Raw genomic sequence first — 26,407 nt, 5'->3', positions numbered from 1 at the left:
TCTTTAGGTCTCAGTTTGCATCAGTTTGGAATTAGCAGGTGCACACAAAACAGTATTCCCCACCCCCAGCAAATTCTGGAGAAATGTTACAGATCTGTACTTTTAACAGGCTACTATGTATATCTTTTTAACAATGACAGTCAATGCAACTTACTCCTGGGTAAGTGTGGACAGGATTCCAGCCCAGGATGGTTAAAAATTTTCCTGCTTGGTGATGTCACTTCCAGTCATGACATCACTTGCTGTGGGTCCTGATAAGATTCGGAAAAAGTGGGTCCTGGTGCTGAAAGTGTGAGAACCACTGATCTAGACAACTATATCCAGACAACTGTAATATCCCAGTGTTCTTTTGAATGCTCTCCCACTGTACAAAAGCATTCAAAACATGTTTGTTGTATGGGTAATTTTCCAAACCGCATGCACTATAGCTCCAACAATGAATAAATACAATTTTTTTTTACATTTATGGATTCATGATACCAGCATGGATAGAAAAACCTACTAATCAACCACTTTAGAGCAGACATGTACCAGGAAGCATTAAAGAGAAGGAAAAAGCCAATCTTTTTAATGTAAGAAGCACCATCATTACTGATCACCATTTATTTAAAGTCATGAAATGCCAGCAACAGAACAGGCTGAGTTGGCAGGTCAGGCTGGACAAATACGTGATTGTAGCCATGTTTCCATAGGCTATGGGCAGCAGCAGCAGCAGCAGCACTGAGTGACATGTTGAGGCAACAACTGATTTCACCTTTCTGACAAAGCTGTCAGACACAACAGAAAGGATGGACAGCTACTGAACCAGTAGAAACCATGCAAGAGTTAACAACAAATGATGCATTAATAGGTGTGGAATAAATATCTTGCTGGTGTTGTTAGAGGAAGGGCCAGGAGGCTCACTTAATTTCATCAATAGTTAGATTTTGTATTCTTGCAACACTGCAACTAAAATTAATTTCAAATATGTCAACCTGCTACCACTGAGTGGCTGCATAATCTAGTAGTGGCTTTAGTGCACAGTTCAAATGAGTTTTTTGCTTCCTTGCTGCTTCAAAATGACAGGAAAGTATGAACCAATTTTGCAGCCTCCGTGAAGCTCAGGAATTAAGAAATTTATTTCACACCTAGGCAGAAATGAAGTCTACTGTTCAGCTTCATCTTCCACTATTTCAATTCTGCGCGGTCCATAAAGTAGAACGTAGGCTATATGCCAGTCTCCACCCCCAGATAACCTCAAAATGTCTTCAGGCGTAACGATGCTGACTTTGTCATCATCAAATTTAATCCATTCATCTGTGAAGAAGAAAAGTACACTAGTAAATTGCCACTAGTACACTAGTAAATTGCATACACAACATGAACAGTACAGAGCTAGATCCAGTTTATCAGAGCTAGATCCAGTTTTCCAGTTTATCATTAGAAAAAGAAAACTGACAAAGGCTAGGAAAGGGACCAGTCCTATTTTATATTATTGCAAGCTTTTAAAGTTGCTTCAGTACCTTGTTTTCTTTTAACCCAAGATACATAATGTCCAGAAGAACTAGATCTTCCCTGATGTGTTAGCACTGCCTGCAGGTCATAATATCCACAGTTACTGGAACCAATATCTGAAAGACATACCACAATGTAACTCAACAACCAGCAACATGCAAACAGTTCATCTATACTATTTCATAACTGCTACAGTACACTTTAGTAGTAAAAGATGAAACAAACCCAATTCAAACAGGGCTAAGTAGGAAGTTATTGGTGAGTGCCCAGCATGTGCATCCATCATCTGCCCATGTGAACATGCACCCCAAGAGTGTTAAGAAGCCAACATGGACAAGAAATGAATAAGTGGAGAGAGGAAAGCTGATGGCAGATAGCCAAGCAGAGTCTCTACAATGAAGGAGGAACACACTTATCTGCCCAAGAAAGACTTAGCACTTTCTTATACATTTATATACACTCAAAATATTCAAAGTGAATAGTCACATACACCAGGACAGTGGTTCCCAAACGTTTTAGCACCAGGATCCACTTTAAAATGACACTCTATTGAGACCTACCTAGCTCTATGAAACTAAAAAAGAAGTTTCACTTTACCAGCTGCTCAAGTCTGTTTTTTTGTTTACTATGGGAGGGGGGGAACTCAACATTCATCAGATTGGGACCTGGCCTTTGAGTAAACATGGCTGAGTAAACATGCACCTGTGGCTCCCTGCTAACTGGTTAAGAGGCGCTTTTTCAAGTGGGTGCTCCTCTTTTATTTAGCAGGGGGAGAGTAACTGGACCACCTCACCCCAGCAGTGTCTTTTCTAGTGGCTGTCTGCTGGTGTTCTTTTTGCATCTTTTTAGATTGTGAGCCCTTTTGGGACAGGGAGCCATTAGATATTTGATTTTTTCTGTAAACCGCTTTGTGAACTTTTTGTTGAAAAGCGGTATATAAATACTGTTGTTGTTGGCTCAGTTTTGCTTTCATTAGAGCTCAATACATTTTCTTTATCAGCTTGGGGGGGGGACTTCCTACTCAAGCATTTTTTGGGCCCTGTGCTCATCAGGATCAGGACCGTGCTGGTGGGATTGTACCCCCCTCAGCCTGCCCTTTCAAGTGAACCAAGGCACGTTTGCTTTTTTCATGGGTAAACACATGCTCCTCCATTTAGGTTTCCAAAGGGCTCAATATATTTTACTTGTCAGTTATAAAAATGTCAGTTTCGTGACCCACCAAAAACCAGGTCGCAACCCACTGGTGGGTTCCAACCCACAGTTTGGGAACCACTGCACTAGGAATCTAAACATATTAAAAACACAGCAGCAAATCAAATATGATACACAATCACAGGCTGAATGCTTGTCAAAGAGAAATGTTTGATAGGTAGAGAGAAATAGATAACAACCTGATATCTACCCTGGCCCAACACTGTACTTATTCACTACAGTCAAGTACCATTTCAATACAAAGGTGTGCAATTTATCAGATGCTTATATTCTTAAAAGGGAACACTGATCTCTTGTGTTCAAATTATAACCACAGATATCCAGCCAGTATATGCTAAGAGAAATTCAAAAGTGTGTGTGGTTCCATTACGTCAGAAAATTTATGAATGTTACCTTCAAGTAATTAACGTAAGGTGAAAATATGTTTTAATATAAACACTTAATCTTTCAAAGTTCACTTACCCTCAGGAAAGGAAAATGGTTCATATTTAACTTCCTTCTGTGCACCATCATTTTTACGAGACTGAAAAAGGAGGTTTTTAGTTAAGATAAGTTATATTTAAGTAATCTATATATTGCTACTAAACTAGAGGCTGTGAACTAGTGAACTGTGAATTATCCATTTAACAATGAAAAAATAACATTAAAATATAAAATAGTCTTAAAATGCTATAATGATTGCAACAGACTTGGCTTTAAACATATGAAGTAGAAGGGGGTCCAATTTTAAGTGCAAATGGGGCATGCAGGTAAAGAAAGCTAAATCTTCGTTGCACAAGCCCAGGGGAAAAAGTGTCTAGAATGATGTTACACAATAACGGCAAACCTAACAGTGCAATCCTATGAATGTTTATTCAGAAGCAAGTCTCACCCATTCCAAATGGACTTACTACAAAGGAAATGTATATGACACTACAGTATTGTTTAACTTCCTTCTGCACCATTACTAAATAAAACTCAAATATTGCATGTTGACATATGATGTATCATAAGTTTAAAAACAAAACAAAAAACATATTCATACAGGGGGCCACATCTGTGGTTTCACTTAACCGTAGATTGAATTCACAGCCTCCCCCCCCCCCCACATGTGTTGCCTCTGGAGGGTGTTCTGAGTTGGCCCACAGTCTCTGCTGGCCTCAGAATGACTATTAAAAAAAGAAAAAAAAACATTACTTCTGCTTTTACAATAGAACTGGAAGTAATATTCTTTTCTCTGTAACAATCATTCTGAGGCCTTCAGGGGCCGCTGTTGGACATGCGCAGCCTCTGCAGGGCTCAGAACACCTCTCCCCTCGCCTCTGGAGGGTGGGGGGTCCCCTGTATCATTGGATTCAGTTATCTGGGGGTGGGGATTCTGGAACAGAACCCCCGTGGATGCAGGGGCATGCTTTTATTTCAGTTTGAATACTGAAAACCTTGCACCTACAGACCAGGAATTTTATGTACAGCAAGGATAACAGTCTATTAAAGACATGCTTCTTTACTTTGCTTAAAGCACACCGCTCCAGATCCAGAACTCATTGTGTAACCAGATGCACTCACCAAACACCAGAGATCTCCTTTGCTTCTTCCTCTACCCAGACCACCACACAAAGTGATAATAAAAGCTCCAAAACACTTCTGGAACTTCAGAATCAAAAAAAGCCCCAAGCAGTCAGAAGTGCAATCCTCAGAAGGATTCTCCATCACCTTCATCAGAGTTTGCACCCACCAGGGAACTTAGGGGAAAGTGACATTTTGGGTAATCAGGGTCAAATTTCACAATAAGGTAATGTTTTAGGACATGCACAAAAAGAAATATTTGGTATACTGCATAAATCAAATGCAACAAGTGACGTACATTCTTTGGCTGCTGATTTACTTTTTTATCTTCTAGGTCCTTGAATTTTGACCGATATGAGACCATTTGTTCTTGAAGTTCTGGTGTACATAGTTCATATACATCCAACATGAGAGGAAATTTAACATCCTAGAAGTAGTTAAGAGAGTGGCTTTAATGTTTACATAAACACCACATAAAGCTAATCAACTGTCACAGACGGTTGCCCATGATTGTTTAAACATCTTAAATTGTAGTTAGAACAATCTTTTAACCAACTCAGTGTTTAATTACAAATACCACAGAAACAGTAACCAGTTTATCTGCTTGAAACAACTACTTAATCTTTTATGACACTTTTATGACATCTTTCTTCGGCACTTAGTTCCATACATTTCTAGCAAAAGAATCCTGTACTAAATAGACAAACTGAAAGGCTGGTGACAGTCCAGCTTTTAATCCTATCTGTAGTACAGAGGCCTGCTGACCCACCAATTTAAAGAAAACAACATACAAGAAAAAGAGTATGTGACAACATACAAGAAAAAGAGTATGAGCTAGGAAAATACCTACCTTGAGAACTTTGGCATTCACAGATTCCTTTTCTTTGTAAAAGAAACGAACCATCTGAATAGTCAGGTAGGCAGGCAAGCGACTTATTTTGGACTAAAACAAGAAAAGCATTAATCACTGAAGCATGAAAAGCATTCACCTGAGTCACAATCTTAAGCTTTATTAAACAAATCAACATTAAGTTTTACATAATTGATTGTCTGCAAAGGCAGACACACACACTGTACACCCAAGCCTCCACAAAGAGTTCCACATGTGGTACTAGACTCTTGTCTTACACCATCCTGTACTCCTTTCATCCTCATTCCCCAGGACAAGAAGTACAAATTATTCAGGTAATCTAATTTGCTCCTGTGGTCAGGTATCACTCTCATGGTGAAGATGTTCAGGACTAAATGGCCAGGTTATAACCTTCTCTAGAATGATATCCTGTCATTCTACATATTCACAAGTCACCAACACAATAAAAATCCAAATCAATTTGCATTTCAAGAGGCATATCCATTGCCTGTGGCACCTCACATATCAACGTAAGCACAGAGGTTTACTGATTTGTAAAAATGTTAACTATGTGCTACTCACAGTTTTCAGATAAAGGGCATTTCTTTGCAACGTTGGAGAGAGTTTGGTAATTTCTTCTTGGAGGCGCTGAAGAGAAATACAAAAGCTACATGATATTATATAAATTCATTCCCAGACCACTGCTTTAATTTCTTTACACCTTGCTTTTTGATCTGTTTCTGCCACATTAACAATATAAGCAAGCAATTGGGTCTTAAACAATGATCCCTGGCACACACTTGAACCAAGATGATGATCTGAAAGAGGTAACTGAAAATTTCCACCACCTACTGAACAGGCTGTTCAGTTCTCAGTTTAAAATTTCAATGGAAAAGCAGGTCAACAGAGCATGTTGTTTCAGTGGAAACTTCAACCACACACCCCTACCAGCTGTTTGCACAACTTCTGTGTACATATACAGCTTAGCTAGATAAGAGAACAAATGAAAAGTTACATTTTCATTTGGAAGGCTCCGACACATCCTCCCACATTAAGGTAAGTAAGTGTGGCTGTCCACTGAGCACATCAACCAGAATCATAAGCCTGAATACAACATTTCAGCTCTATTGGCATACACTGTTTCAGGGCAAGAAACATATGATTCATCTGCAGTATTTAAAAACAGCTCTAACAGTTGCGATTGCACTTTCAAACTGCAAAATCAGTAAGTCAGGGTGCAATCCTAACCGGGTCTAATCAGAAGTAAGTCCTATTTTGTTCAATGGGGCTTACTCTCAGGAAAGTGTGGTTAGGATTGCAGCCTTAGTCATGCACAACCCAGGTATGATGAGATGTAGGCATTTCAAAGAATTAACATACTTTGAAATGATACCATGCAAAAATAAAAAATACAAGCACTTTAACATGTCTACTCCACAGACTTCAGAGATATTGCTGCATTTTTTACCAACAGGCAATATCACCTCTCCATCTCGGTACACAGTAAATAGTGCATATATATAAGCACAGACTGAAATACCAGAAAGTGGTGCAAACATCCAGACAAGATTCTGAACAACTTGTTTTTGAGATGGATTAAGCAAAGCTTTTCAAACACTGAACTTTGCAAAACACAAAATTAACCACACTCACCAGTTTAAGACCTGTGAAAAGATATTTAACTTCTTGATTGATAAAACAACTAAGTTGGAGTTGATTCTCTTTTCCTTTTATTACATCCTCATCTTCTGTTTCTGTACATTTCATACTTCACACAATATTAAGGAAGAGTGCCAGGAATTGAGCTTCTTCTTTAACACAGTTGAGTGTAATGAAGTATCAGAATAAACCCGACAATGCCTACTCTCTCTCTCAGAAAGTTTAAACTGCTGTGAAACAGTGGGGTTTATATCAGATTAAGGACGCAATCCTAACTCACTTTCCAGCATCGACATAAGGGCAATGTAGCTCCCAGGTAAGGAAACAAACATTCCCTTACTTTGAGGAGGCCTCCATGAGTACCCCCAACTACAGGATGTAGCACATGCCCCATTGGTAACGCTATGCCAGTGTAGGAAACCTGGTTAGGATTTGGGCCTAAGCTGTTCTGATGGTAGTGACTAGCCTTTGTGTTAGCAAGTACAGGATACTTTTGCTTACAGCAACACTGGCTTCAGTTTTTATAGGGTTAGCAAAGCAGGCTGTTACATTTTCTCCCAATTTAACAGCAGACATTAGATTCCATTCTTTACAGAAATATTTGGTATAAGTGCCACTTCCTAAATGCACTTCTTTATCTCCCTCTGCCCATTTGCTGTTGATCTCTTTACTGTACAAGTCATCTCCCATTACACTCCCATTACATCTTCCATTTTAATCATCATTTCCACTTCTGTAAGTAGAACTTATAAATCTCACCCCTGGTGACAGCATTGCCCTTAACAATGACAGTATTGCCCCGTGGCAACAAGAGTCACCATGTGTTTCATTTTGTTAAAAAATGCTTAGGATACGTCGTTTCAAACTCAATACTAAAAAACTGGTCAATTAAGCTCTTCTTTTTAGGTGGTGCTGATGCTCCTGAAACTCCAGAGTCAGTCTGCAAAAAGAAATATTTTATTATTAAAATATTCAAAATGTAGCTCCAGTTCTGTTATCCTTATAACAGCTGAAAACACCCTCTTTCTGAATTTCAGTATGAGTAAGCAGAAGAGCTGCATACAAAACCCGGTTGGCCAAGGGCTTTACCAGTGTGCCAGAATAAAAGCCAGCCAGCCAAGGTTTTCACCTTATGTGAAGTGGCCAGTGCCAGCAAAAGCCAGGTGGGGCAAGTGCACAGCAAGGCTGAACCTTTGTTTAAAAGCAGCTATGGGGAGGGATGTGTAGATATAGCCAATGGCTTCTGCAATGCAAGAACCACCAACTGCTGGTCCCACTACACTTTTCCCTCTGTATAAGCACTTTCACCATATAGATTTTCACTTATCCATACTATGCATATTAAGACCATCCCTCTTTATCCATACCAAGATTTTCAATATAAGGTCTAGGAATGGTGGGGGGGAAGAGGACCAAGCCTCTTGGGGAGACAAGGTCTACCACATGTTTTACCCAATTGGTACACCTCCACTCTGTTTTAAGCTTCAGAGATAGAGAAGGGGAGAAATTTATGTCACATGCCCAAGGAGGAGTTCCAGGAGGTTGAACTGAATGGTGGGCTTTAGGGCAAGTGCTCTTGGAGGACCAAGTATGACTGGGAAGAGGCACCTCCAGGTGAGAAGCATTGCCTGGCGGACAGTATGTCCTCATGCTTTCAAGGCAGGTCTCTTTTACACTGTATTTTCTGCTGTGCTTCTACAGAAGATGAAAAACCTCACAGGAAAAGTGGAAAAACAGATGAAATAAGATGGTTTCTCATATTTTTCAACTAAAGCTCGAGATGCTAAACATCATTATGTTACACTAGAACTAAAACATTTTCAATGTTGACTTTTAACACTTTATTGATGCTGCATAATGCTGTTAACTGTTATTCACTCTATTTTACCGCATCATGCAGGTTTTTCCTTATGCTATTAAGCATTTAGAAGAATTTCTCGGGAGGGGAGGGGTCAGCCAGCAGCTGAACAGACATGCCTTTCTTGAGCTCCCGAAAGGCACTCTGTTTTTTCCCCAAAAACTGCAAATCCAAGGAGACCCAGGGATATTTTTCAGGAGAGACAAATTCCTCCATGTGATGGCACGATTCCTGAGGAGATAAGCCCCGCCAGGGGGACTTTCCCAGGAGATTTCGCCGTCTGGCAGCAATGGTGAAGAATTCATGCTGAATCAAGCTGAAGGCCCTAGCAGGGAGAGACTTTGAAAGGCTTAAGTAAGTGTTATTCCATCTGTGTATGACTGGCGTGGGTTGAGTAATTGGTTGCCTGATCTGGTTCTTTTTTGCCGTGAAAAGAAGAGGAGGGGGGAGGCTCCCCCCCAGTTATTTATCGGTGTGTGGAGAAATCGTAGAAGAGATTTGCCAAGCTCGTTATGAAAGTATAATTACAACTTTATAACTGTGAACTTTGGTGGATTATAAATTAACTGCCCTTAGATAAAGTTTGTGCTTTGGAGCATTTATTGCCTTGGTTTGATACTATTGTTTGGTATTGCTGGAAAGAGCGACAGGATGTTTTGAGATTCTTGAGAACAGAGGAATGTGGTTGCCAAGGCTACAACTATAAATAAGATAACAGGAAAAAAAGTGCACTAGTGACATCTAGTGGATTTAAAAAGACATTGCAAGAACTAGATTTGTGTCTATAAATGGAGAAAGGTAGATAATACACGGACATCTAGTGGCCTTAAAGAGCATTGCAAACAAAAGATATTTGAGTTGAGGGAAGAACGAAGATGGAGGGTAAGAAAGTTCAAAGTTTGCCAGCATCGGAGATGGGATTTGGAAAATTAGTACAAGAGGAAGCGAAATGGAAAGATTTGAAACAGAAAATGCAAGACAACATGGAAAAACTGTTGGCAATGGTACGGCAACAAATAAATCAATCTGCACAGACCCAAGTCAGCGTGAATGCTTTAACTGAACGATTAGATGAACTTAGTGGACATCTGATAATTTGAAAATTACATCAGAAGAAGACAACAAGAGATTGAGAGATTGGGAAAAAAGATAAGAAAAGACCAAGCTAAAATATCAGGGATAGAAGAAAATCAACATGACGCAGAGACAATGTTAATGGAAACTCAGATGGATAGTGCAGCTCGAGTGATGAGGATACAAAATATTCCAGAAGAGAAAGGAGAAGATATGTCGCGACAGATTGTCAGATTAATATTAGAATGGATTGATACACTGATGGAGAACCTAAAGAACTGGATGAACCTAAAGAACACTGATGAATACCTAAAGAACTGGATTCAGTGAGAAGAGTGAGCACTTTTTATCTGAGAAAATATGAATTACCAAGAGAAATTCATGTGAAATCCATCAGAACCTTTTACAGAGATAACTTACTGAAAGCTTCACAGGAAAAGAAATAGACAGTAGATGATAATAAAAACAGAATTTTGAGACATGTTCCATTGGGAGTGAGGAAGAAGTGAAAAAAGAATTGTCAAGGCAAGGTGTGAGGATGGGCTGGTGGACGCACCTATAAGTAGATTCAAGATTTGGGGGAGACAAATAAGATTTTTATATGGAACAGACACCATTTGATAGACTATTGTTAGAAACAAGAAAAATATACTTAAAAATGTATATGTTTATATTGGATTTTGAGATACACAAAAAAATAGTAAAACAATGTATGATAAAATGGGCACAAAATACAGGCCATAATATCATAATAGATCAATGGGAAAAGATCTGGAAGCATAATATAAAACTTATTAGGGCCTTTTTTTAAAAAAAGTATATTTTTAGATGTTATAAAGAAAAAGATGTGTATTTAGTTATTAAGATTTTATTTGTAGCAAGGATTTTATATGTTAGATATTGGAAGGATTGTAAAATACCAGTGAAAGATGAATTAATAGAGAAAGTAATGAATCTGGCTGAAATGGACAGGTTTTCAGAAAATTTGGATCAACAACGAAAACCGACACCAAACTGAGCAATGGAAATTATTTCATGCTTGGTTGAAAATGAAGTTTTAGAAATATATGATAGGGCATTTAGATGATTGTATTACATATATCCTATGATATGATATATTAGATGAATGATGAATGAAAAATGATATTAAGAGGTAAATTTAGAAGAGGAATGATAAAGATATGTAATGATTTATTCGTTTTAGTGATATATGATAATGATATATGATTTCCTGAATGCTCTTTTTTGTGTAGTGAAGTCTGTTATGTTTTTTGTGTTATGTGTGTTTGTTTATATTTGTTTTTGGGGAAAAATTTTTTTAAAAAAGAAGAATTTCTCAGTGAACTTAGAATTTTCCCACTGAAATTAAAATACTCATCCAGATTTTCACTAAGGGTTATTTTCAGGAACGGATTAGGGCCATATAAAGGGGGAAAGGTGTATAGGATGTTAGTCCAATCAAGAGTTCTTCATCAATAAGCGAGTTCTGATGCACCACTCCTCCCTTCACTTAAACATCAATGAAAGTTCTGAATGTGCAACTTCATTGTGTGCACAAAGCTGTTCCTAACGTTGCAGAATTGAAAGTTTGTGCATTCTGGCAGCTCTGTAAGCACCTTGTAGCATCAGCCTATAGAAGCAATTTCTTCCTGTAGAAGCAATTTCAAGGGATCAACTTATTGCTACAGGTGTATGCAAATGCTCAAGTTCGTATCCCTAGAGGCTACCGACATTGGTGCTAAAATGCAGGTTTTTCCCATTGTAAATGAAAGCTGCAGACCAGTTTCTCATGGATTCAAAAGGATATATAGGGCAGCAGCTAGAAATAAAATTTGATGTACTTTAGTAGCATATTGAAGCTATTGAAAATATTGTAAACTAAGCCTGCAATTCCTCAGGCATGCCCATTGTTACATTTGTGTAATAAAAGCCTACACGAGCACAGAGTTTAACGCCAGCACCTTCTGGACAGTATGTCTCAGATAACTTACTTCCATGACTGTGTCACCCTCTATCCCTTCTAGCTTCTGCTGCAGTACTCTCATCATCTGAACCCAGCATTCATTGGCATCCTGAAAAGGAAACAAAACAAAAAGAAGATAGAATATTTGATAAATACTCATATTAACAAAAGATATACTGCCAATACAAAAAACCACAAATATTCCGAATCTAAGATATTAATTGGTTATTTAAAACATTGTTTATCATCATTAAGTAGAACTAAAAGTGTGGAAAGTTACTAAGTCAATACAGTATACAAAAGCAGCCACAGACTTAACAATTGTAAGACAAAGAATATAATTTATCAAAAACTTGCTGCGTGCACACAGAAAGTTAAGAGAAACATTTACCTGTTGAAGATACTGGCCTTGGTCCCCTTTCTCTGCAAACTGGGGAAAGGCCATATGTAAAAACTGGAGGAGAATGATGGGAGGGATACTAGATGAGGTTTTATCCATGGAATCAAATAAATCTCTAAGAGCTTAAAACAAAACAGAATTAAAAAATAAAATCTGTCAGTACTATAGCAAATTATACAATACATACATTTCTTTAAATCCACTTCCTTTAATGCAGGGGTGCCCAAACCCCGGCCCTGGGGCCACTTGCGGCCCTCGAGGACTCCCAATGCTGCCCTCAGGGACACCCCAGTCTCCAATGAGCCTCTGGTCCTCTGGAAACTTGCTGGAGCCCGCACTGGCCCGATGCAACTGCTCTCAGCGTGAGGGCGAATGTTTGACCTCTCACGTTAGCTGTGGGATGAGGGCTACCTCCACTGCTTGCTGTTTCACGTCGGTGATGCAGTAGTGACAGCAAAGAAAAGGCCAGCCTTGCTTTGTGCAAGGCCTTTTATAGGCACTGAGCTATTGCAAGACCTTCATTCATTCATATAAGTTCCACCTCTAGTATATTAATTTATGTAAACTTATGTAAATTTATTCAAATTTTAAATGTAAATTAATTTTTTTGTCCCCGGCCCCCGACAGTGTCAGAGAGATGATGTGACCCTCCTGCCAAAAACTTTGGACACCCCTGCTTTAATGCATACTATAGCAATATTTTCAGTGAAGAACAACTTAGTTTTCACATCATATGTACAGCTAAACAACCTGCAAAACAGATCTGAATATATTGCACAACTATGATAACATCAATCACTATAAAAGTTTAATATGTGGCAGTGCTGCACAGACCAGGAAACCAGCTGCTATAAATTTCAGGACACCACTGTGGCACAGAATTTTGTTCTTTTCAAACATAATTACTGTACAACCTCTTGCTTTGAAAGCATTAAGTACACATTCACTAATTTTTGAAAGTTAATAAAATGTTGTATTATTGACAATCTGTTCTTGAAAGATGCCAGCAGCTGACCTGAGCCTATCTGTGTGAGTGCCCTACCACTGCTACCACAAACTCGCATGAGTCTGCTCACAGAAGAGATGCTGCAAAAACATTGTGTGCTATCAAGTTTACTTGACCTGGGCTTCAAGGACCAGTTTCATGGTGCATATACAGGAGTATGCTGATCAGGTGGTGGGCACATGTTTAATCTATAGCTCAAGATGATTCTCTTGTTTCATCAGTCACCACTCACCTGACTTTCATGCAGGCTAGTCTCAAGGATAACTAAACTAATTTTGCAATGAGTCAAAGAAAACAGAAGATATACAAAAATAATGCATACACACACACCCCCAACCCAATCAAGTGGCACTTTAAGCATAATGCCTGATGGGCAGGCACAAAAAGCCTCTGTGCATTCATACTGCCACTCCTTGTTTCATATTAAGGATGCACCTGCACCTACAAGGTGAATGAGGAAGATTGCGAGTTCCAAGAGCCCTGCGCACAATGGACTTCACCTGAATTCTCAATTAGGAACACAGAGCACATCTTACAGCAAAATTGAACCTATGCCTAGCAAAATTAAACTTCTGAACTGATATCCAAAACCAAATGAAAACAAAGAATTACTGGAGATTATGACCAGAACTCTTTTTATTTCTTTGCTAACAGTGTTTTCAAAAGAGGGATTCATGCAATATGACAACTGGATCAATGCGGAATCATTGCAAATGATCCCAAATGCCAAGCACTAAAAGCAAGAATACAGGTATTTACTTAATAAATTCGTACCTGAGAAACTGAATAAAATAGTAACAATAATGATGAGGGTCAATATTTTAGGAAGGGGAGGAGCTGGGTCTTACAGAATAGCCAAAAATTGATCGCAGTAGATATACCCAAAAGTGGATATTTTCTTCTGTATTTTGCTTTTTGTTTGTCCTTAAATTTCAGTGTCCTGGCCCAGTATCTTAGTGGGGCAATAAAATGGGAGTAAAAAAAAGAAAACAGAACGGGCAAGCAGTACCCTTGGCCAACCGTGCACCTTCTAGTTTAGCATGTTCCTGAAGAGATTTTCTTCACATCTGGAACAGACAATAATCTATTTTTGTAGCAATGGACTTCACCATTTTAATTAACGACATTTTTTAAGGCGCACCATGCAATAGTCAAATTTAAAAGGGCACTAGATGATAATGGATGAAGCAGAGTTAGAAAGTTAAAGAAAGAGAAGAACTACAAGAAAAACAAAACTGTCTTGGGTACAGAATCCTGCATGCTTTGTTACCAAGTAACCAAACCCAGTAGAAAGATACTGCCTGCTATGCAAATACAAACCTGCAGTAATATACTGAGCAGAGGCCATTTCCCCTGAAGCTCTTAAGGCACCAGCATACCTGGACAAATGTTTAAAACAAAGTATTTAGTTTGGCACTGGAACCAATGCAACACCACACAAAAATCATACTAACATAGCTTAACAGGACATCTTCTCAGTAGCCATAGCACAATTATCCAATGAAAAACTGGAAATCTTGAGAATCTTACCATTATTGTTTTTAAGTAGAAAGCAACCACTTTTATGACAAAAATGGATTGTCATGTAGTGTCTGCACACGAGACAGACTGCATGCATGCATGTTCATTTTATATAAATAAATCTAGGCACGAGTCAGACAGGGCTTCTGAAAAGTAGTCCATGCTTCCTTAGGTCTGGCTCACACATTATGTAAATGTTACCTAGCCTCAGTGAGATGGCTATAGGTTCACACAATCTACTACTTTGCCTTATGCAGAACCAAACTAGAGAGATAATATATTTATTTGAAGAAAGGATATACCCAACTCTGCAAGATAAAGCCAGTTTTCTTTCTAGGAGATCCTGCATTCAAATAAACGTTGATTTCTCCAGTTAAGCCATTCACTACACGCAATGAGAGAAAGAAAGCATTGAACCCAAATCCTGCTCCCAGCCACACCAAGAAATGTGAGCAAATTGAGCAGACCAGACATGCCTTCACAAATACTTTGTATCTTAAACTACCACACTGTTAACTCTTTCAGTACCTCTGCCAACCAAAAGTTTACTCAAAATTCCAAGTTATGCAGAACAAGAAGTTCTGCTAGCAGTTGTGAAAAACTGAGCTTCTTAGATTGCACAATTATGAGGAGTTTTGATTGACCTTGGCAAACCACAAGCAGCCATGGCAAATCATGACCACTGTTTACATATTTATCAACTTCTCAGGAGCATTTTCAAAGTATTACCAAATAAGGGTACTATCACGTCAACTTTAAGGCAATAGATGTCATCCAGAGTAATGCTTCTTTCATCAGAAGCTCACTCCATGAATGGAAGAAACATTCCAATTGCACAGGGGGCCCTTAGTACAAGCAGTGTGTTTCTTCCACTGACAGAAGCTTTACTCTGGGTGCGACCAGAGTAAAGATGTCCAGAAAAAGATGCTTAGCCAAACACTTCAACCATCCGGAACACTTTAAAATGCCAGTATCCCTCTAAGTCTCCTTTAACACACAAATTGAACATACAAATAATTCATTCAGTTCCTACGTCTGAAAGGTGCTAGCAAGACTAACCTTTGCCTATTCTGCTTCTTGATGAATTCACAAAATGCAGGAGCAAAGTAGCAGTAAAGAACACACAGAAGTAACATTAAGCATGAACACACTATTTAAAAAGGCACAGCAAATTTCTGCACCATCCACTTAATAGTAAAGCATTCACACCACAGTCTCGTTTATATCCCAAATCACAGGACACTAAAATCTGATGCAAGAGTATTCTTAAATGCTAATGTACAAGCTTCCACACTGGATACATCACATTCTGAAAAACCAGTTAATAGCAAAGTACAGATATTGCCCTAAAATATTCTTAAATAAACTCTGCAGGGATACACTCTGCAGAATGCCAAAGAGCAAGTCACACTTGCTCTTATAATTGCATTTCTAATAAATCATATCCAATGTTGTGTTTTATTTCTAGTAATAAAATGTCAAGGTTTAAAACTGTAATTCCTCTTCCCAGATTAGCTATTAAACACATTTTATAATTTTGAACAGAATAACATAACAGAATAAGTTGAATAAAACTGCAAATCATATTTAAATTATAGTGTGACACTTACTTCTTAAGGGCTTCTTTCAATTCTGGCACAGAGCGAATACACTGAACAGTAGCATTCATGTAGCAAGTATTTCCAAGATTTGTTAAGCCACACGGTAATTCCATCTGCCATGAAAACATAAGTGTTTGAAGATTTCAGAGAGAGTTGTGCCTAGAATGCTGAATTTTGATGAATGTAGTCTCACAATCTAATGGTGTTAAGTCTGATGATTACATAAATTAAGATGTATGAGGGGCCCGTATACACAGATCCCATATAAGCAGTTTCACTTATCCATGGATACGGGGAACCCCCCCTGCATACCCCTGTGCCCATTTAGCAATTCAAAAGCTTACCACGTGGTGAATTTATTCCTTAAACCGCTGTAAGCCTACATGCTTACAGCACTTTTCAAGCTGCTTCCTGGCAGCCAGAATTCTTTAAAAAATTCAGAGAAAGTGCTAATATCACTTCCTGTTGGCCTCCTTCGGGGTCGCACAGGGAGGTTCCCTGTATCTGGTATCTGTGGGGGGGGGCCAGGAACACATTCCCCATGGATACCAGGGCACCCCGTGCTGTACGACACAATAGAAAAAGACTTTAGACAATCAGTATTTAACACAGTTATTTAAGACATTTTGCTATTATAAGGGCACTTTGCTAAATACGATTAGAAGTTACGCAGAATTGTTTTTAAACAGAGATGACTGTTCTCTTAGAATCACTCATTTTAAAAAAAACATTCAATGTATAAATAAAACTTATTTATCAAGACAATGTGCTAAATAAAATCAAAATGCTACATATACAAAATGGATTCCTTAGATATAGATGCAAAAATTCAAAATAATTATTTTAAAAATTATACTTGACCCTTCTTCTGTACTCATGGTGGTTGCAAAATTACATACCCAGATTCCCACACTTGTCACAGTATTCACTTCTTGGGTGCTTTTTAAAAAACCAGAACAGAACACCACACAAAAACCTTTGTTTGGAAGAGGCCAGCATTTGCAGTTTAGCGTTTTGGGAAAGATCTAAAGAGATGCTTAGGCTAATACAAGGGCTTGTACCAGTCCAATATAATTTTGCTTCTGTCCTATGAGCAGCTAACATGTGCCCCCACCTACAGCTGATCACAAATTACTTTTTAAAACACCCCTCAGCTTCAAAGTGGTTTGCAGGAGCAATAATGGAGGTTACTGTTTGAGAGCAACTCCTCTAATGCCCCCCATGGCTCACAAAACTAGTTTGGCCTTTTTTGGATCTTGACTTCTATTTGAACAACCAAGCAAGTAGTACAGAACACATTTTCTTGATTAAACCACAACATTCAAATGTTCAAAAACTGATAAAAATTGAGCTTACAGCTGAAGCTAACTGTTCCTCTGTCATGTCTTCCACAAAGACTGGACGAGCTACTGGCTCTTCAGGTAGTGCATCAGCAGAACCCATCATTAATAACGTCATCCCCTGCTCAATAAAGGTTATCATTAGACAAATAAGAAAAAAGTAAGCATGTTCACAACTAGCCTCAAAGTAGAGTTAAAAAAAATAAACAAGCCACAAAACATGGTGGTGTACAATCTTGAACGTTTCATGACATAAATATACTATGGAATCTCTTCCAAAAATTAGTACATCAGTATTTGTAGAACTTTGTGCCATTTCACTGCCTAATTAAAAAAACATTGCATTTGCTGTACTCTTATTTAACCAAGATTTGCACCTCTTTCCAGTAATGTTTGATTTACTTAAAGAAAAAGATACCATTATTACTAGATAATAACATTAACTAGTTTCCCATTATCGCTTTCATGTCTACTTCAAAAAGTTAAAAAGCCCCTATCACAGCAAACCAGGCAACAATAACAAATGAGACAGTCAAGTGCTCCACAGAAGCAGTTGCTAACTACTTATAGATATAATAACTACCCAAGTAGCCACTCATCCATACTTACATTTTTTATTTTGATATTGCCCCAATCATCATCCTATTAGAACAAACAAAAGAAATAAATGTTTTACAATACATTAAGTTTGTTCGGTAGATTCTATAACCACTGCATCATAAATCCAAAGATAGTTACCCTATTAACTCCATCAAAACTCAAGCATGAATAACCTCATCTAGAGTGCACCAACATGAACTACAGCAGCACATACAGAGCACCACCTATGAAAAAAGCTCTCAATCTGTTTCTTGCAGAACAGACATAATCAGTATGCATAAAAGAGTGTGCACAGAACATTTCTATCTCACAGAAAATAATGAAAAGGACCTGGGGATGAAGGGAGTGGATGGGTAGCACATTTGCAAGTGTGCTACATGCACATGTGTCTACATAATAATAATAATAATAATAATAATATACAGTATTTATATACCGCCTTTCTTGGTCTTTATTCAAGACTTTATTCAAGGCGGTTTACACAGGCAGGCTTATTAAATCCACGCAGGGATTTTTACAAATTGAAAGAAGGTTCTCTCTTTCAAGAACCACCACATTCAAGCTGTTACACTCCGATCTGGTTTGACATTCTGGCCTCCATCCTCCCACGCTCCGAGCAGATGGAACAGCTCAGCTGCAGCTTGCCAGCTGCTTCAAGGTCGCACGGTGCCGGTAGCCTCGAACTGCCGACCTTGTGGATGTTAATCTTCAGGCAAATGGAGGCTCTACCCTCTAGACCAGACCTCCTGCCCAAACCAGAGTCTATACATGCCAAAAACTGAGTCTATAGCAGCGGTTCCCAAACTGGTGGATCACAACTCACCAGTCAGGGAAGCACTTGTCCCTGTCCCTTTAAAGGGCAGGGAGCAGGGGAAGGCAGCAATGTGATCTCCAGGACCATGCTGCTGCTGGGGAGCAGGGAGGGGGGAAAGCAGCAACATGATCCCCAGGATCATGCTGCTGCCAGGGAGAGAGGGAGGGGTTTAAAAAAAAAAAACTTACCTAAGGGAGTGCTAGCCTCTGGGAGGTGAAGGGTGCTCCACAGATAACTCTGTAGGGTTCCCCAAGCCTCCAAAATACATAATTGAAAAACACTTCTGATTTTCAATCAAAAACTGGTTTCGATCCTGGGACTGCATTACTGTCATAGCCCTTCCTCCTCATACACTTATGATGCTCCCAACTCCCTTGTAGGAGTTTGGGAAGTACTGGTCTATAGGATATTAATATCATTAATAACATTCTTTACACAGATTTAACAAGCAACTAATACTATATCGAATGTGGATGTTTACCATTGGAACAGAAAGATATCCTTAACAAATTAAAAAAATAAGCTGCTGTAACACAGATAATCATTGGCACTGCAAATGTGCAAGCAAAAGTACTTAAATCTAGCTAGGGTAATTGAAACTAATATCAGAACAGAATAGCGCATAGATATAGGCATGTTTGCTGCTAGTTTCATTGTGTTTTCCTACATCTTTCTTTCATTTTACTGTGTATTCCTGAATCAACTTCCAGCATCCAAATGCCAAACATAAATGTGGTTCATGTTTTTCTATCCATATGCAATGAACTTACACTTACGTACTCTCACCTGTTAAAAAACTGCACCAGAATACTAACATTATGAAATTTGGCAAAATTATTATGCAACTATACCTTTAGAGTTCCACCTTTCACCATCACTTTCTGTCTGTCCGGCTGCACTCCAGTTAAAGCAAACAGCTGAGCTTTGAATACCATTGGAGGTTCATCTGTATTCAGCTCCACACCATCAAATTTCTCCTTGCCCCATTTTACATTGACTGCAAAACAACATCATTCAGATAAAACTATTACTTTAAGATGAACATGTTACCAGTTTTATTTCAGTCTAATTTAATATATGCAAAAGGTGAGTTTCTAAAATTCAATACAGTTTTTGAAATTTTTCCACATTCCACCATTATCACTTAGCATTTTATGTGGTCCAAATGAACATCAGATGCTGGCAATGCAGAACAACCATACTCAAAATATATTTATAGTTTTAATAAAACTTCATTTGTATCCCAGCTTCTCATTTTGTAATCATTGCTTTGATAAAGTTCAACTAAACAATAGAAGACAGAAGATGTCAATCTAGGGCAGTGATTTTCAATCTTTTTCTCTCACAACACATTGTCAAGGCACTAAAATTGTCAAGACACAACCTCAGTTTTTTAGAACTGACAAGGCACATCATGCTGCCACTGTGATGCTCACATCCCCCAACAGCCCTACTAATAAATCTTCCTCCCCAAACTCCTGTGGCACACCTGCAGACCATTCCAGCACATAGGTTGAAAACTGCTGATCTAGGTTAGGGCAACAATATTGTTACTACCTCAGTCATAGTAACAAAAATTAAATGTTTTGAATTCTGGCACACTATTAAATGTAACTGGTTTCCAATAAATCAATCTTCATTTTTCTCTACATGTTTCCTAGTTATCAATGCAGATGATAAAGCAGCAATACCACTCAACAAAAATTACAAAGACAACATGGATAAAAGTTTACAAAATGATTCTAACCCTGACTAATAAAAGGATATCTGCCATGTAACATGTTTCGATATGTGGTGGTATTAGCTGCTAGTGACATGTTGCGTCCCTCAGAAGCAATTTAGGGCCTACCTGTTACATTACATTCATAGACATTCAGTAAACTACAAATTCAAATTTTTAAGAAACACATATAGAAACTGCTACGCTATTTTAAGTTATTTATTTTCATGTAATTCAGTGGGGTGAAAAGTTGGACAGAGCTGAAAGTCACCCCACTAGGGGGGAAATATCACTGAATGAGTATACTGTTCTGAGTCTACCAGAAAGGATCTATATGAAATGGTTTATGTTTTCAAGAATAAAAGACTGTAGTTTATATAAAGCTAATGAAATATTGTAATATGCAGGTCTGTTTTAAAGACAGATTTCCTAATCAACCCCAAAGAACTTTACAGAAATCCAGAACAAGAGATCTGAAAATCAGCAAGAGTGACTAGGCAATGCACTAATGGAAAGTAAAATATTTCGTCCTCTCAAGCTAGATGCGTTGCCATGAAATGACTGACTCCATTTTGGCTATTTCTTATCAGCATATCACAAAGGCTAAAAATCAAAACTCTGCTGAATTTTATCCCCTGGAATCCACAGTTAGAGCTGTAATTCTATACACACTTAACTAGAAGTAAGTTCCATAACTTAATGGGCTTACTTCTGAGTAGACATGTATAGCTTTGTGCTGCAAGTGTCTGTATACCCTGCCACATAATCCAAGATCAGGTACAGAAACTTCACGTATAATACCATATTGTTTCATAATGAATTAAACTAGTTTTCAAATTAGCCCATATCATACCTATTACATCATTCTGTGAGAAGTGGAGGGCCATGACACATCTCACAGAGAAGGAGAAGTTTTTTCTTCTTGCCACCCTCCTCTACCCAATTCCGCTTACCTCAGCCAGCCATGTGGAAAACATCCAGAGGATGTTATGGGTCTTCCTAGGCTCTGGAGACAATTTTATGAACAATCACTGCCTCAACTGTGCCTCCTGCAGGCAACCTGCAACAGATCTCTAGACAGCCTTGGGAACAACTATCACTGGCCAGGAAGCTGTGGCTCAAGCTGTGGCTTGAGCAGGCTGCCTGTTGTAGTTCTCTTAGCAGTGGTTCTCAAACTTTTAGCACAAGAACCCACTTTTAAGAATGAGAATCTTTCAGGACCCACTGGAAATGATGTCATGACTGGAAGTGACACGATCAAGCAGGAAAATTTTTAACAATCCTAAACTGCAATCCTACCCATACTTACCCAGGAGTAAGTCCCATTTACTATCATTGGTAAAAGCATATATAGAGTAGCCTGTTAAAAGTACAAAGCTGTAACATTTCCCCAGATGCAGTCACATACCATGATAGCATCAAGTCTAACATACGAAAAATAAAATATTGAAATGAATGGGGACCCACCTAAAATTAGCTCACGACCCTCCTAGTTTGAGCTAACCGAGAAACACTGTCTTATGGGATGAGCTTTGAGTTCAGAGCATTATCCAAGCCCAGTTGTTCCATGTACCCCAGCATATGGTGGCCATTTAATTTAAAAACAAGGTACTCCCAAACACAGTCCAAACAGTCTGTATTACTCAGGGTACTCATACCTGAAGGCATGCATCACCTAAGACTGCGGTTTTCAAACTCTCCGGGAGTTTGAAAACCAGCAGTAAGACCTTGCAGGGAAGGGGAGGGAGGCAGTGGGGGGGGGGAGAGGCAGCAACATGATCACGTCGCTCAGAGGGCTGCAGGAACTGGGATGCACACACCAGTCCCTACGTCCTGGGGTGCAGGGAGCCCTGAGCGAGCGCCTGCTGGGCTCCCTAGGCTTCCCCAAAACCAGAAGCGGAGTGCAATCGCTTCACTTTTGGAAGGCTAGGGAGCCCTGCAGACGCTCACGCAGGGCTCCCTGCACCCTCAGGATGCTGCTGAAGGGACTGGTGAGTGCATCCCAGTCCCTGCAGTGCTATTAGCAATGAGATCCTGGCGATCACATCGCTGCTTCCTCCTGCCGTTGCCCCTTAAGGGGGCAGAGGCCAAGGCCTTCGGGCTGGGGTGTCACAACGCCCCAGTTTGAAAACCACTGACCTAAGCCCATTATTCCCCTTTCTTTAAGACCAAGGCTGAGGGACAACTAGCAAAAGTCCATTTACTTCAGCCTAACACCCAGGCAATGGCACAATCTGAGGCACATTACCCTCTGAATGCCTGCAAATGTTGAAATGTGCAGCCCTCTGCTTGTATGGATTTTGGATTAGAGGGAGCTAGAACAGCATTACTCACCCCCCCCCCCAGCCTGGAAGGGCCCACTCTTGTGCTCTGTCTATGCCATTTTTGGGGGCACGCTGTGCACAAGCTACTTACCTACAAGCTAGCTACCTACTAAAGGAGCAGTAATATCACATAAAACTTTCCTTTCTTCCCCAAACACCTAGCTTCAGTGCCTCCCTATTATATTTACCAGTCGCAAAACAGGCAATACACTTTTCTAAGTCACTGCAGTCTCTCTTGCTATGGAATTGATTGCAGTACCATCCTCATTATCGTATTATTTTACTACTGTTGATTGCAAGTCCGACATACACAGATCATCGCACAGTGTCCAACATACTGTACTACAAGCACTAAAACTATAAATCAGTGTTCCTCAACATTTGTCCTCTACTGTATCACTTTACGTAGTCCACCTACTTGAAGTACCACTGGAAGTATCTGGCAATGACACCACTGCCAGTTACTCCTGGATTGGGAGGCCAGATGAGATGTGACCATGGTAGCACTAAACACTACTAAGAGGTACAGGGTGGACAGGAGGGCTTTTGGGAACACAGAAAAACATGCTTTGGAGCCTCCTACTGCTGTTTGTTGTGTTGCGTTCCCAGTTTCACTGTCAGGCAGCAGATTCCACAGGTCCCATGATTACCCAGACACCACCTCAAGTACCACTGGTTGAGAAATACTGCTAAAAATTACAGCCAGAATCACAACACCCCTTTCGTATATATATAAGACTCTTGTCATATATACAGGTTGAGATGCTTACACCAGGGTGAACAGGGTGTCTCGTCCTCTGAACCACTGGACTTTAAACAGGTTGACAGCCACAAGGGGGTCACATCAATGACACTGACTTTTTAATTGTTTGGCTTCCAAAAATAAGAACAAACCATCAGAAGAATAGAAAGAAAACTGCCAGATGAAAAGGAGAACAAGGGCCCCTGAACGTCTAATTGTTGTGTGGCAGAGGATTTCTGGAGATGCAGCATTTGCTGTTTCTCTGTTGCTTGACAAGGTGCACTTGGCCAAACCCTCTTTTACACGACTATGACACATACAAGAGCACTTGTAACTGAACACCTTGCACATGGACATGGCAGTCACTTGCAGAAAATAATTCAGAAGGAGGTCTGATATTGCAGGTATGGATTAAAAGGTGAGCCCCCGGATGTAATAAGGCTCAAACAACTCGTGTTGGTTCAGGCCATGAAGTGCTGGGAAGCAACCCGATGTAAGTCTCATTCGAGTCAATGGGGCTTACTCCCAGGAAAGTGTGGATAGGATGGCAGCGTCAGAGCCCACTCCTATGCCTGCCTACTCAGAAGTAAGTCCCATTAGAGTCAGTGGGGCTTATTGCCAGGAAAGTGTGGATAGGACTGGGCTGTGAGACATCTTTTGTGTGGAGACCCACTTTTCTAGGTGCGTGTGGAGGAAGAAAGAAGAAGTCACCCCCCATGGAGAATCAGCAATGACTATTTTGTGCTCTTCCCAGCCCCATCTCACATCAAGTCAATTCTCCCCACATTGTTAAGCAACCCTCAGGCCAGGAGAAGGACCACCATCGTAATCCTCCCCCCAGGCCATCTCCCTCCAGGGAAAGGCTGCCCACCATCCACCCAAAGAGCCCACTGCCTTCTTGGAGACCAGGAACAGGCGGGCCAAAGCAGGGGCCAGACGGCACAAACCTCTCCACACTTTCCTGGGAGTAAGCCCCATTGACTAGAACAGGGCTTACGTCTGAGTAGATACGCACCGGATGAGGCTCTCAGGTTGCAACGCCAGCCCACAGCTCCCTGGGAGGAAGCCCACTGACTCCAACGGGACTGGCTTCTGAGCGGGCAGGCAGAAGAGGGCTCACAGGCTGCCATGCCAGCCACGCTTCCCTGGGAGAAAGCCCCATGCCTGTGAGGGTCTGAGCCCCTCGGCCCCGCTGCCCCCACAGCCCGCCCGGCCTCGGCGAGGGAGCAGCCCCGCTAGGCCCGGGTGGCGCGAGGGCGGGCCCGGCTCACCTGTGAAGAGCGGCATGGCGGCGGGCGGGTCGCAGGCGACGCTGCAGCGGAGCCTCGAGGCAGAGGCGCGAGAGGAGCTCAGCGGCGCGGCGCTTCCCTCCCTCGGGGTCTCATTCAAACCGGCCCCTCAGGATGACGCTGCAAGCGCGGCCGGGTGCGCGCGCAGGTCCGGAAAGGGCGCCCCCTGGCCGCCTGCGCGACGGCGCTGACTGGGCCGGGACGAGGGGAGGCGACACCGGCTTCTCCCTTGCGCAGCCGCACCTCAGCCCGGGGGGGTGCTGCTGCTGGATGCCTGCCTGCCTGCCTGCCGCTGACGGCAGGGACTGTACTGGGGGCGCGGTGTGAGGCAGCCCCTTCTCGGTCTTCCCCGGAGGAGGAGGCGCTGGCAGCTTCACCCCTCCCTCTCCTTCCTTCCAGCGTGACGTCACTATCATGACATCATGGTGCCACTTCCGGGTCCTCCCTGGAGGAGGTGGCACTGTCAACTTTGCACCCCCTTCTCCTGCATTCCTTCTCCCCTGGAGGCTCCCCACAAGAGAAGGAATGGGGGGGGGGGTGCAAAGCCGCCAGCACCTCCTCCTTCAGGGAAAACCCAGAAGTGGCATCATGATGTCATATGACATCATGACATCACTGCCCCAGGCACCAGGACTTCTAGTTACACTTCTGGTCAATTAAGTTCTGCCATCATAGCAACTTGAAAACAGAAAAAACAGGCAAAAGGCTGCCTTTAAACCTTCCACCCTTAAGCGCTAGTTTTCTGTTTGCAAGGAGTGTTTTATTTAAAATAAAAATAAGGGAGAATTCAAAACTGATGTACCGTCTACACCTGCGATGCAAAGTGGTGCAGCCCATGTGGTCACCTCGTTTCTGCCATATTCAGAGACCCAGCCCCATTTCATTTGAGGTGCTCTGTGGTCCTTCGCAGTGCTCCTTCACTGCCAGAGTTAGGACAGTGTTGCCCTAGTGGGCCCACCACAGAAATCAACAGTTGCTTATGCCCCTGTAGGTCCACTAAAAAAAACAGGAAGTTGGTTGCGTCTCTTTCAACACACCTGTTCTAGCTGACCACTGTGGTGAATGGTTGTTTGCTTCTGCCAAATATAGAGAAATAGGAAAATGCTTGCAAAAACTAAAAGTAACCAATGAGTAAATAGTAATGCAATCAGCAAGAAAATGGTATACAAAGGTATAACAGTCCATTGTCTGATTGCTGCTCTCTGACCACGCTGGGTCAGGGACAGCCCGCTTGCAAGTGTAATAAAGGAGCCTCACTCGTAAGCTCTCACTGGTGAACTGATGTGTCTCTTTTACATCTAAACCTGCACCCTGTTAAAGCTGAACTTGCCCCATCTCCAAACTGGGCAACAACAGCAACAGCAAATGAGAGATGAGCCGTTGATTCCATTTGCC

The 26,407-nt window shown here is 40.8% G+C and overlaps 1 protein-coding gene across 1 annotated transcript; it reads right to left on the bottom strand.

Annotated features, from left to right (window-relative positions):
- Positions 1 to 545: 545 nt before the first annotated feature.
- USP14 (ubiquitin specific peptidase 14) lies at positions 546 to 25,364 on the bottom strand. The gene is made up of 16 exons (XM_066622827.1): positions 24,995 to 25,364; positions 19,789 to 19,934; positions 18,133 to 18,165; positions 17,540 to 17,644; positions 16,193 to 16,296; positions 14,382 to 14,440; positions 12,047 to 12,177; positions 11,684 to 11,764; positions 7,615 to 7,700; positions 6,755 to 6,869; positions 5,684 to 5,749; positions 5,102 to 5,194; positions 4,550 to 4,678; positions 3,169 to 3,229; positions 1,503 to 1,610; positions 546 to 1,296 (listed from the first exon to the last, which is right to left on the bottom strand). Exons 1-16 carry the CDS (start codon positions 25,008 to 25,010, stop codon positions 1,145 to 1,147), a joined length of 1,485 nt encoding a protein of 494 aa, XP_066478924.1. The 5' UTR covers positions 25,011 to 25,364; the 3' UTR covers positions 546 to 1,144.
- Between the last annotated feature and the right edge of the window lie 1,043 nt (positions 25,365 to 26,407).

The sequence above is a fragment of the Tiliqua scincoides genome, chromosome 4 (assembly GCF_035046505.1).
Source record: "Tiliqua scincoides isolate rTilSci1 chromosome 4, rTilSci1.hap2, whole genome shotgun sequence".
Taxonomy (NCBI): domain Eukaryota; kingdom Metazoa; phylum Chordata; class Lepidosauria; order Squamata; family Scincidae; genus Tiliqua; species Tiliqua scincoides.
Note: the sequence above shows the minus strand (reverse complement) of the source record. Positions and strands in the feature narration are given on the sequence as shown.